This window comes from Megalops cyprinoides, chromosome 2 (genome assembly GCF_013368585.1).
Source record: "Megalops cyprinoides isolate fMegCyp1 chromosome 2, fMegCyp1.pri, whole genome shotgun sequence".
In the NCBI taxonomy this organism is placed as follows: Eukaryota; Metazoa; Chordata; class Actinopteri; order Elopiformes; family Megalopidae; genus Megalops; species Megalops cyprinoides.
This window is the reverse complement of record NC_050584.1, coordinates 30,514,374-30,528,274: the sequence shown is the minus strand read 5'-3', so window position 1 is coordinate 30,528,274 and position 13,901 is coordinate 30,514,374. Positions and strand designations below refer to the sequence as shown.

Here is a 13,901-nt window from a genome sequence, read left to right as displayed (position 1 = left end):
GTAAACACTTTACAAAGCACTCTAGTAAAAAATATTTCTACAGGTAAAAGTATACAAGATGCAGAAAAGCAAGTCCCATTAATGTACAATACCACAATTGTTAGCAAAAGGAGGAAATGATGTCCACACAATCAATGTGTGAATAGCTTTTCCTCATCATCCTGGTGATGACTTCAAAAATGTGTCAACCAAATGAGCATGAGGTCACTGCCACTGATGGGCTCCTGACTGGATTTTAATACTGATCCTGCCGCATGGGAAAACAGTCTTGTTCAACATGATAAGGATCTCAGTCACAAATATTTTCTTTTCATGTTTTAGGTGATCAGATCACTTGCTACCTTGGAATTCTTGTTGATAACATCCCTCACTGACAAAAACAAACAACTTCCTTGATAAAAGAAAGAAAATGACAAAGGAAAATGACAAAGCAAATTAAGTGACTGGACTTTTAAAATGCATCTAGACGTGCAATGCTGCCATTTGGTTGTGCCTATTGCATGTCATTGGCGCACACCACCCATGGCTTACCTGGTTGGGACAGGCCAGGAAATGAAAAACAGACAGTCACAGTGTATGTCCAGGATGATGGAAGGCGATGAACTGGACCTCTACAAAGACTTAGCCGGCACTCATACTCAAGAGCAGGCCACTGCAACCTGGCGCAGTGGGCTGCGACACAAATGGAAGAGTCAATTTAATTGGTGGTATGTTGGCAAGGGCTTGCGGGCTGGTTAAAACTCCCATGAGTAGCACCCTCTACAGTCAGCCATGTGGTTTAAATGCAATGTGGTGTAATGGTTTCCTTCTTTCTTTTTCGCAGCAGTGTATGTGACAACAGTTTGAGGCTGAAGCTCACAGTCTTTTGTAAATGTTGTTCTGGTAATCCAACAATTTTAGCTCATTTTGGGATAGATCTTCTCATAGAAGTAGTTCTGAGCAAGAAGGTACAGCTCCCCATCTTTTTCCCGCACAGCATGTGCTCGGACAAATTGAAACTGCTCCAGCACGAACTCATAGAACTCGTTCTCCATCTTCCAAATGTCAGACTGCTGCAGCTTTGCAATAGACTCCTTGGTGGGGGGCTTCTTCTCACTCGTCTTCCTTAGGTGGGATTTCTTCCCTGGGACCAGACATTGTGAGATGCAAGGTCAGAGTTCATCCTGCACAACCGGCAAACTCTTTCAAACACTCTCCCCATGTTTAAATCAACCAAAAATGGTTCAAGTACTATTTATCAGGACACTGATTATCAATGTGATACTGACTCTGATTATCAAAATGAGCATACTGCAAATCTTATATGCAAATAAAAAGATCTGAAGAATTAGCATGTCTTTCAATTCTCCTGCGTGATAACCGCACATTGAAATTGTGTGGTTGTACAATTGTATAATGTATATGTATATGGTTTCATTTTGAAGGGCATGTTGTAAAGGGCAATACTAATATGGCCTCAAGAATGTGAATGTTTAGGTTAATATCTTTTGACAATCCAATATTTTTCTGCGTTCTTATGAATAAGCATGTTGAAGTGAAGTCAGTAAAAAAAATTCCACAACTGTGATAACTACAGATAAATATAACCATGTGAATCTTTAGAGATTAATTCTAGAAATGTGACACAAAAGGCTAAAGACTTTATTTAAACAAAATACCCTGCCCTCACCAAACATCTTTAAGTGTACCAAATAAAATGAATTTGCTCATACCGGGTGCTGTGGTCAGCAGTAAAAATCAAACTCCAAAGCATGGTCAAAGTCACATGCCACAGAAATGTGGCAGGATGGGCGTGGCTAGGGGCATGGTCTATGGAGTACCTGTGCGGTAGAGCTCTGTCGCGCCCCTGAAATAGCGTGGCAGTGCTGCCTCCAGCATCATGATAAAGTCCTCTAGCTCCTCTGTCACACCCACCAACAGGTACTTGTTCACCAGGTTGTACTTGGCCTGCTCCAGAGCCCATCTACTTCCCACGTTCCTGGAACCACATCACAGTATGGTCAGGTCCAATTGCATCAGCTTGCATTAGCATCTAGCCATCGAGCATCACATATTCTAGGTTGTGCTGAACCAGGTCCTGTACAATACTATACAACATAGACATAGTGGAAAGACACATTCCACAAATGTTCTTTGTTAATTATCATTTCAGTCATAAAGATTGGAAAATACTAATTACAAGCTATTGTGTACAGTACACTTAAATGGAAAGAGGCCTTTAATCTGATTGTGTTGTGTTATACACACGCACAGTTGTGGCTTCAAGCATCCTCTTTGTTGCTCGAGATGGAGATGTGAGAATCATTCCTTTTTACAACTGTAGACCCCTAAACATCCATGTTAATACAAGACTATAGGAGCCTGTTTTGGTATTTGTGGGTGTGTCTGATTCGCACAGCAGTCTGGTGCCCACCAGCATTCGGAGTAGTGACCACAGAAGAAGGGAATCTGGAGCCAAAGCTTCTCAGCAGCACAGTCAGATCCACCCGCAGACACACATTCATCGAAGGTCTGAAACATGACACATTAAGTATAAAAAGATAAATAATAACAATTGAAAAAAAAACATTATAAATAAACTTAAAAAGCACCATGTAAGCTACAGTATATAACATCCTGAATAAGGAAGTAATAAGAAGAACAATAAAATACGAATTACTTTCTTATCACCCTGCTTCCTCCGTCTCAGGCCTGGCCTGTAGTCATCTCCAAAGCGCAGGAAGTAGTAGTAAGACACCAGACGCTCTATGGGGTCCCGGATGACATTGATATAGATAGGCTTTCTCTTCACTCCAAACCTGTATTGAGGCCAGTCCATCACTCAGACTGAAACAGCACTGAAACACCTTATTAAGTATTATGGTCAGACTACATAATATAATATCTGTATTAATGATAGCACAGAATATTTAAGCAATCAGGTCACCAAAAGAGAGAACAACTGACATATTTGTAATTTGTGCAATGTTAATTTGTCAGTTTTGATTTGAGTAATCTGTTTGATAAATTCATTATAATAAATTTTGAAAATAATATGATTGCTTTTAAAAATGCATACATTTATTGCATTCAAAATACAATAAATTATGGAAAAAGCACTTCCAGTATTCTTGTTCTAATCTATTTTAATTAATGTAAATTATCCTCTTATGGGAACCATGCTTTCACATACGATGTGATTCTTATTTAGTTCTTGTAAAGTGGATAAGTTTATAAAGGGTTGTACTGCTTTCTCCCAAAGGATTTGATCATTATAAACATGTGGTTCTCTTATCAGGGAATCTTATAAGTGGAGTGCGCTGCATAATCTTTGTTATGCAAAAAGAAGCATCATAACATCATTACAGAAATAATGAGGCCATCATTATTGAGAGGATAAAATGAGGGTGAACGCATTACATCAAAGAGATGTGTTCAACAAATAAGCAAGTCATCTCAGCAGTGCAATTTCCACTTCACCACAAGAGGGTAGTAGCAACATGAAGTATTTAAAGGCTATTCAGTCAACAACATACGACTAAATTTCTTCTATTCTCCATGTCCAGAATGTTGTAGTAAATTAACTAAATCAAATTGTTAACATCATAGCAAAATGTATTTTGCACAGGTATACTGGATCAATTAAATGTGTTCAGTCAATCCACTGTTATAAATTTCATTACCAGGGACATACATAACACACAGATGTGCTAAAGGGTTTTGTAAAACAGAGGCTAACAAAATATCATTAATGAAGTAGTAACATAAAGTGCGCATGAAATAATAAGTGTATATTTGACATACATTAAAAGGATGAATTCACTGTAAAATTGTACTCTTTTTTGCATAATTTAAAATGCTTTTAAATGTAATACCATCCTCCTGAAAATCTGCATTTTAGTGTCCACAGAAATTGATCAGTTTCTCTTGACCAGAAAGACTAGTTACAGTTGCAATAAATGGGTGTTTGGAGACTCACAAATCTCTACACTGGTTGACTTTTTATAATGAAAGCAACATTAATTTACCTTCAAAAGCATGTGCATTTGGTATTTTTACACCCACACACATATACATCATGAATACATGTTAACTTAAATACATATTGTAAAACAGCTTGGTTCTCAGAGGGTATGTTAACTGGCAGTCATTATCCATAATTGTTTGATACGTTATCTTTCATCATAGTGTAAAAACAAAACCATACTACACATTTCTCTGAAAACAAAACAAAAATCATTTCTAACTGAAAAATGCTGCTGCGGAAAGGTTTGTAATACTGAAAATACACACTATTTTTCCAGAGTGCGGGAATGTCATTTACAGCTTCCCTTAACTCTCACAGCAAGGTGCACTGCTGTCAAATAGAGGGAAAAAATAAAACTACCTAGACTGCTCTCCTGTCAGGCTCAACAACTACCAAGCTAGCCATTCCTCTGTGCTACAGCTCAATATGCTTGTGTGCTGGGCACTCACTTTGTAAAATCTAGGAAGGCCACGTGTCCATGATAGAATCCTGGCTTCATCTCCCTCCAGGATGTGACGTTCCTCACAAACCGCACCTGAAAGGATAACTGCTCATCAGTGCACTGCAGACCCTGAACCTACGCATCACCTCCATTTTGTTCTACTTGTGATTCCTATAAAACGTTCAGTGGAAACACATACACTTCATTCAGAGGCAGCACCTCCAATGCCAGAAATGGGGATATATTGTCCATACACAGGACTATCTGCTGTGAAATTACAGACAGGATATTACCTTGGCACAGACACCAAGAACAATATCTTCACACCTTGAGGGTGTACATTTTGTGTTCTGAGCTGTAGTGACATGAATATCAATACAACACACTGGGGCCAGTGCTTCAGTAACACAACACTAAGAACAGAACTTTGTCAGTGGACTGTGTCAAAATGTATTCCTCTGTGAGAGGACCAGCTGAGCCTAAGAGGTCAGGTCCCGGATCTGCCAATGCACTTGAGTGATCAGCTTATGATGTCTGTTGTATTTTTGTGGAGGAAAAAAGGTGTTTCTAAATTAAACTCAACCACCAATCATGTGAGCAGAATAATCCTTGTTCCTGCATGTATTTGTTCATTCAGTGAAGCCTCTTATGAAATTCTTCATCTAGGAAAAAATCTACTATACAGTGCAGTGTTTTAAGGGTTTTTCAGGAACAGTATTCTTCTTAAGAGACCTACATGATCTGGAGTCACTGGCTGCTTTTTGGGCTCGTCAGGGCTCCACTCCACTTCTCCCTGTGTACATACATCTGCTGATGCCTCTGGACACATCTTCAGTGATGTTTCTGGAATCATCGGGTGTTTCGGGTCTTTCAACATCATACACCCTCCTCCAGGTGACCCCGCCGGGGCTGATCAGACCCCAGCTTGTGTCCAGATGGCTAGCTACTTCTGACTCCATGGCTCTCTTCTTTTTAGCCACAGCCATCTAGAAGCCCTCTCTGCCGCATCGGTGGTGCTGCGGATGGCTCTCCTCTTCCTCTCTCCCTCAATGCCCAAATGGCTGAATGCTCTGGCTAAGGAACAGGCTGCGAATCCCCTGCATCCAACCTCTACCAGGAGACACCTCGCTCTCCATCCAGCCTGCTGACAGTCGCTAACCAGTCCTGCGTACTTGGAGAGCTTTCTTTCAAAGGCCTCTTCCAAGCGATCTTCCCATGGGACTGTCAGCTCCAGCAGCACAGCTTGCTTGGTGGACTCAGACACAAGCACAATGTCTGGTCGCAGGGTGGTGGCTGCAATGTGGTTGGGGAACTTCAGCTGCCGTTTGAGGTCCACCAACAGCTGCCAGTCCCTTGCAGAGGTCAGGATGCCTGCAGATATTCTTTTGGCAGGTTTTGGCTGCTCCCCAGCTCTGACAAAGGCGATGGCCTGCTTGGAGGGTTGAGACCGCTTTGCCCACTCAATTCCTGCGCTGATAGCTTCAGCGATGGTCATCAGGACTTGATCATGCCTCCATCGGTATCGTCCCTCTCCAAGAGCCTTTGCGCAGCAGCTGAGGATGTGTTCCAGGGTTCCTCGCTTGGAACACAGAGGGCATGCTGGTGACTCTGCTTTGCCCCATGTGTGCAGATTTGATGGGCTTGGAAGCACATCATACACTGCCTGGATGAGAAATTGAATGCGGTGTGGCTCGGCTTTCCAAAGCTCAGCCCAGGTCACTTTCCTCTCAGTCGCATTCTCCCATCTTGTCCAAGCTCCCTGCTGCTTCATTCCCACCGCCTTGCAGGTTCTCGTCTCTTCCACTGCTGCTCGCACCTCCTCCTGAACTAGGCAGCGCCTTTCCTTCCCTCTGATGGTGTTCATTTGGGGAGTTGAAAAGGATCCTAGCCCAGCTCGGCCTCGTGTGACCGCTCCCACCAGCCTCTTGTGATGCAGCCTTGCCTCTGCTTCCTGAACCGCTTCCTCTGCCCTCCACTTCCTGCCAGTCCTCACTTGGATCCCTGCTTTGGCCACCTTTGGATCGCTTGAGTCCCTGTACTGCATCACTTCTCTGGTTCTTGCTACCTTGAATTCCTCCTCCAAGGATTTTAAGGGCATTTGCAGTTTGTTGTGGCCGTAGAGTGCAATGCTGCTCAGGCTCTTTGGCAGCCCCAACCATCTCCTGAGGTGGCTGCTGACCCCCCTCTCTAAGGTCTCGACTGTCGAGATTGGAACTGCATAGACGAGGAGGGGCCACAGGATTCTGGTATGATCACATGCTTAGTTAAACATTCATTTTTTGTTGCTGTCTTCTGTGAGCTAGAGATATTGTCATTTTCATGGTGATTACAATACATAAATTATGTATGACATGTCAGAGACAACTGCCAAGCAAATCTCACTGTGATCCAGAGAGACAGCTTGATAGAGAAGCACAGCAGTGTCTACCCATGACATCTGCTACAGCCTGAGAAGTGACATGGGCCAAGGTGAAAAGCACTGCTGACACATGGAGTCACACTGATAGCCATGGAGAGTGTCAAAGATGCTACCAAGAAAACAAAGCTCTCAAAACACGTTTTTCTTCCTGAAAAATGAAGCATGCAGATATTAGGCTCCATCAAAAAGGAATTTGTGACTTTTGGAGGAAAAATCCATTTTGAAGCAATTAACCATTCGAAATTTGCTTGTCATAGTTTCAAAGTGCTGATATCTTTCATTACATTACATTACATTATTGGCATTTAGTAGATGCTCTTATCGAGAGCGACTTACATCAATTACAGGTTTTTACAATGTTATCCATTTATACAGCTGGATATTTACTGAGGCAACTGTGGGTTAAGTACCTTTCCCAAGGGTACAGCAGCAGTGCCCCCATGGGGAATCAAACCTACAACCTTTCGGTTACAAATACTGCTCCACTATGCTACACTGCCACCCCTCTCTTTCTTGTCCGAACGACATCTGCTGGGGGGTGAGTACAGAACAACCAACCCTCTGGTTCGGGAAGTGCAGAATGTTTTGAATTCTTTTAATTTCTTTCATGAATTTGATTTCATATTCCTCCATAATCTGTGGCGATGAGAACTCATTACATTACATTATTGCCATTTAGCAGACATGCTTATCCAGAGTGACTTACATAGATTATAGTTTTCACATGATTATCCATTTACAGAGCTGGATATTTACAGATGCAACTGTGGGTTAAACACCTTACAATGGCAGTGCCCCAGCAGGGAATCGAACCAGCAACCTTCCAGTTATGAACCCTGCTCCTTACCACTATTACTGCAATGTACCCTACTATCAATTGTTTTAATTGTTACAGGTGAAAGTATCCTTTGTGTATTCACCTATAGGATCAAGAGGAAGGAAAAAAAATTACAAAAAAGAAAAGAGAAACTAACACGTTGTTCATCTCTTCTTGCTTTTGTATGTGAATGTGATGTGATGGCCTATAAAATAAAAGCAAAATATATAATATTTGATAAGTTAGAATACAGTTGGTCCTTTTTCTTTTATTATTTTATGTGTGGTAGCACAGGCCATCCAGCAACTCTAGTTTTCTCTTTAAACTAACATTTTATCTGGTAACCACTGACATCAATAGCAGGAAAACACCATCACAAGCAACTGTGGTTACTACTGGTCTCAGTTGCAACATTTGCAGAACTACATTACGTGACACAAAGAATGTGCTTCCTTTAAGGATCTTTGCTTTTTAACACTCCTGCTTCGAAATACCAACTGAAATCCTGAGTGTGAACCTCCCATCTGTTGTTTAGGACTTTCCCCTCTATTTACAAGCAGGTTTTCTCAACCATAGATCTGACTGATACTGAAAGGAACCTGAAGACTAAGGTAGCGAGGGGGCTACACTGTGTGGGACACGAATGACACCTTAGGAGTGATAAGCTTCTTAAGCAGGTGGTCTCTAAATGTGAAGAGCAGCAATACAGTTTGTGGGGGTGAAACAGCGGGTGCCTCTAACCTAAACTGACATGGTCAGACACTCACTTGGTCCTGCAGAGACATGATGGGATTGTTCTTGGTGGTGTTGATGTGGAGAACATGGTACTTGTTCTTGCCACACAGATCGTAGGCGATGTTTGTGAAGGAGGTGCTGGCTGTTTTGGGCACACGGTTGTAGATGATGACCATATCATCGCTCTCTTCCAGCAGAATATCCCTGCTGCCGTCCAAGGTGTGGTGCTGTTCAATTTCCCGCACCTCGTGTCTGACAATGGCACGTTCTGCATGGGGGAAGACAAGGGAAAATATGTGGTTATCGAATTTCAAGAATTGTTTGGGACAGGGACCACCTTTGGAGACAATAAAACAATATGTTCCTCTCTCATTGTATAACCCAAAACATACATACAATACCATGCACATGTAGAGCTGCTGGTGCTGCCAACAACTGATCCAGGATCAGTGTCGGTGCACAAAGTTAGCTATATAATATTACCAGAACAGCTCCGTCCCTGGAGAGCTCAGCCACAGGGATGCCCTCTGTGGAGCTTAATCTAAACCTTTCAGACTACACCTGGTGGCTTCACCACGCTGGTGTCAACACTGTGAGAGACAACAATATTTCATCTGGGTACCTTCCCTCCACTGATACAGTAAGTATAAATAAAAAATGGCATGATAAATGACACTAATTAGAATGCAAACCAAACTTCACAGAGAGTAAACTACCATCCACTCCCCCACCCTTTTCTTCCCCTAACAACGCAGGCAGATTCTGGAAATTAATGTGTGGGAAAATGACCAGGCAACTGGGACTGAGCAGCACTACAGAAATTATTCTACCTTCACTCTGATTTCACAAAGTAGTGTACTCACGCTGAAAATATAACCTTTCTCTGGTACTAACCACCACCATGAATTCATGTGGGAAAGTCCAATGGAGAATTCTGGTACTCTTTAAGAAAGAGAAAAAAACAACAGGCAAATGCAAAGTTTTACAAATCTGAAGGATACGTGCATCATATTAGAAATAGGAAGGACTGGAGAAAGAGGACACACAGTCTCTCACCAACACATTATAAAACACTTCCATCCTCTCCTGTGGGGACGTCATGGCTGTGCTCACTGCCACAGAGCCACAAGACTCTGAGTTTTTGTTTCAGTCAACCCCAGAGGCATCTGATGATTGATAGGAATCAAATGAGAGGTGGATCACTTTTTCTCCATCATAAAAAAAGCCCGGGGGAGAGCCATATGGGAGAGGGAGGACACTTTTAATCATCTGTGTGGCATTTAAACTCATTTTCTTGTCTAATTGAGGGCTCCTCTCAACTGGACTTCAAGGTCTCTTTTGCATATTTTTTTTTCTTTTTAACACCTGGGAACCAGTGACACAGTCTCAGGCCATAGTAAAACATCTCACATAAATGAAATTTCTCTTGAAGATAATGTAAAACTACTGAAAGGAATTATATTCATATTAAAAAAAAAACAAACATGTGGTCTGTTTGTGGTGAGGTTACTGTTGGCACTGCTACTGTACCCTTGAGTCATTGAGCTGTGACAGCAAATACCTGTAACACAGGTCAGTGTAAGGCTAAATGTCCATTTACCGGAACATGAGCATAATGCAGTGTTTCTTCCTCTCAAAAGATTCTGAGGTCTCTTAAGCAGCTCATCACAAGATCATAATAAGTTAGGCAGAGTAAGAGAAGAAGAGGATTGTGTCACAGCTGGTACAATCCTGTCCTGAACAACAGATGACTTTAGTTCAGAAATAAGACATAGTGATTTCCAGACCATTTATGCAAGAAAGCTACATTGTGCAGTCCAAAAGTCCCTTCATTGACTACGATACTTTGATAATGGCTTCATATAGCAGCTATTTCAGTCAGTGTCTCTCTTCCCATTGATTTGTCTGGCCTTGTCTCTTCTCACCTCCAACTCTAGTGATAAGGCACCACACTGGTGCCATGCTATCATTCACAAAATGACACACAGTACAACGCATGCAAATATACTGAACCTGAGTGTGCCACTATCAAACTGCACTGTAAAGGCACCCTGGGCCACACCTTGAATCAGAAAGTCTTCTAAAGGCTTCACCTAGGCCCTTTCCTTGGAGTGCTGATTTAATGAAAATGTTTCTAAGAACAAATAAGTCCTGTCATGCCCTCTGTGGCCCGAGCATGTAAAGTAAGAAGCAGAAGTTGGATCAATGCAGATTGCACCCCAGACTCAGTTGAGCTGATCCAGATCCCTGTCTCCCCTCGCAAGTGAGTCGGCTCAATGTATTTGTCGATCAGGCATGACACTTTGCCCATCAGCGAACAGGATGTAGGAATGTGTCCTTCACACCCATGAAAAGGAATTCACTGCCAAGCACTTGCCACCAAAAGACAACATAGCGGCACCTGTTTGACATCTGTTTTCAGTGCAAGCACCACAACACCTTCATTATCACTGACTTACTATTTACTCAGTTATTACCATTATTACCAATAATTGGATGTGAACACAGGTGCAATATTACATTTCCATCACTGTAATCTCAGAAATGGTCATATCACATCTTGTTCGAAATCATATTATGAAAACCGGTGGGTCATATCAGTGAACACCCCAGAGCAGAGGGTCATACATCAGTTGAAAAAATAAATAAATAATCAACTGCTCCAAATCCATAGACATCCAGTTGGACTGTTACTCACAGTGGCCTGTTCAATACTTCCACTTTGCAATTTGTCATTCTACTTGTTCAACTAACAAATCTGAGCAACTTTTACTTTTATTTACACATACTGAGTTTGTTAATCTCTGTAACAGCAGAAATGATACTGATCTAGTAAAAAAAAAGTTACATACACTTTATTAGGGGAGGACAAACCTGTCGTCAGTATATAATACCCCCTATGGATTTTAGTGTATTTTTGTACTCTTTTTTCCCCGGTTGTAATCTGTTATTAAGAATGCACTCATTGTTCACTTGGCTGAAACTGATGTGACATTTAGGTTGTTCAATAATGTACATCCAATCTATAAACTGAAAAATACAGACAAGGCAAAACTCAAATAGCATCACAATGAAAATGTGAGGAAAAGTCAAGGAGACCCTCAAACCCCAAACTAATAGATGATGGGATGTCCATTGAAAAAGGTGAGAGATGGAGATGGTGGGAGAAACATGAGGGCAGCATGTGTTTGTGTGTTAGACTGTGAGGATGTTGTTGACTTCTGCACAGTCTAATACTGTAATTACACAAATAATCAGCTTGTTAATAGGCCCATTCATCTTCTGTAGTGGAAGTCCACCAGTGCATAAAATTACCATCTTAAAGTATTGATTATAGCTTAATAAGCATCCATATTACATCCCATCTGAGGGCTTAAACAACATTTGCATATCACTTACTCACTATTTTAGTCTATGTAGAGCTGATGAGGTCATTAGTCTCTAACTCAGACTCCATCACAGCTATAGCTACTCAACGTGTGCAGAACTTTGTGTGGGACTTCATACCTACAGGTTGTAGAGAAGTACAGAATCATATGTGGTCCTCCGGCATGTTTGTAATACACTTTGCTCTGTCCTATGTTCCTGAGGAGTTACTCAATGACTTGATTAAATGTTCATATAAAATCGCAGGTGATTTTTTCTCTCCACAGTAAGTAGAATGCAGCTGTTTTATCTGAGGCACATGCTTTCCTCCCTCCCTCCCTGGCCCCTGACTACCCCCATGTTGTTCTCCAAGGAGAAGCACAGTGTTGCTGCAGCCTGAACAGAGATTTCACCGGATGTGTCATTGGGGGACGGCGATGATCCTTCGCACCGACTAATCTGCATATTCACGGCTGCACTCTCTCTCCGCCTCATTCCAAGATGGGAGAATAATTCTGCTCTCTTCAGCATGCAGATTAGCATGCCTCAATTAGCTGCACAACTCACTCAATCACGAGGCATAAACAGATTGCCAGGTGATTAAACGTTTGATGATGACATTTAGTTTGCAAAGGCGTAATTATAAGTGGCATTTTTGTGCTGCAGTCTGATGGAAGCTACAGGAATCCACTGGGGCTCCTCTCCACAGCGCAGCAGCACCTCGGCTGTACGTCATCATGCCACCCTTGAGTGACAAGCTCCAGTGAAGTGTCTTGTCAGCAAGAATTCCCAGTGGGTCTCAAGGATGTTTTTCAACCGTGGTTCTGACACAGATGGATGGATATGTTGCTCTCTGTCCCCATCACTGGCATTTATCTCTGATAGCCCTCAGAACATAAACAGGTGTATAACAGCAGGTTCCTCACTTCTGGGGAAAAACACCTACTGGATGCCAACTCTCCTATGATCAAGTGCAGAGAATAAGGCATTCCCCTGATATTTGGGGAGGACTGAAACAGTCTTTAGGAGTATGTATTATACGTCTGTGCCAATAGTTTGGTGAAAAACACTAAACCTTGTTTGTAACTCATATAATAGACAGACATAAGCAACAGCTGTAAAATCTAATACATTAAACATGTCATATTTTGTGAGCCAAACCCAACCTGAATTAGCAATAATTACCTCCAAATTATGTGAATCCTGACAGTAGTTGTGGTAAAGAACAATGACTAGTCCCATCTTGGCTACCCTATATGAAACGATTTCACTAATATCTGGTCCTGGTCTATGGGGCTGCAAGAGGGCCTGCACTCGCTAATCTTTAGTCTATTATCAAACCATGACTCCTACCAGACCACTCAGCTCTGCAACCTCTTTTTGCTTTTTCATTGCTCTCCAAAATAGTCCATTTTCTTGGTCATGTCTATTCTCTACTTTGGTCCTCCAGTGGTGGAATGAGCTCCCCACAACAGTCAGAACTGCTGAATCAATGACCATCTTCACTTCACTGCAGAACAAAAAGTCATCGAAATCATAAAAGTCATTCTGGTTGCACCATTTGATGTTTATTGCACCACCTGATTTTTCAAGCTCAAATGAAATCTAATAGGCATTATATTGGACATCTGTACAAACTGTTGAACTAAAGTTTTTTAGGGGTCATACCACCTGAAATGCTTTTCAAGTTGGGTTTCAAAGTTAAACCAACCTAATCATGACTGAAAAATGTAAAATTATCTAAAAATGATATTTGGAAACGTCCATTTTTCAAGCAAAGGTTTTTTCATATATTTTAATAGATAACTGTTCAAGTTGGACTTCTACTCTACTTTTCCTCATTTAAAAACAGTCTAACATAAAATCATGCTGTGCCATCTGATAAAAACTTTTGTATAAAGTAACCTTTTATAACACTGCCGACAGCCGTCGCAGTACATCAAATAGCTATTTTTAGCGCAATAATAGCTATCTCCGGTATCCGCTGTTAGGTTTCTTCCCGTATTGTTTTCCCTTTAGTCATACCTGATGTAGGAGCACACCTCCAAAGTTCGGTGAACTTTTTCTGGGGCAGAAAAATATCACTTGTATCTATATGTTGGTTAACTTACCTATT

At 41.6% G+C, this 13,901-nt stretch overlaps 1 protein-coding gene across 1 annotated transcript in view; it reads right to left on the bottom strand.

Moving 5' to 3' along the window:
• Positions 1-458: 458 nt before the first annotated feature.
• Positions 459-13,901, bottom strand: part of LOC118773142 (heparan sulfate 2-O-sulfotransferase 1-like) — a 58,980-nt gene continuing 45,537 nt past the window's right edge. Inside the window, exons 2-7 of the mRNA XM_036521928.1 lie at positions 8,452-8,687; positions 4,456-4,541; positions 2,660-2,798; positions 2,414-2,511; positions 1,821-1,978; positions 459-1,123 (exon numbers count right to left, since the gene is read on the bottom strand). Of these exons, the coding sequence (XP_036377821.1) occupies positions 897-1,123; positions 1,821-1,978; positions 2,414-2,511; positions 2,660-2,798; positions 4,456-4,541; positions 8,452-8,687 (944 nt within the window). The 3' untranslated portion in view covers positions 459-896. The remainder of the gene's footprint in view (positions 1,124-1,820; positions 1,979-2,413; positions 2,512-2,659; positions 2,799-4,455; positions 4,542-8,451; positions 8,688-13,901) is intronic.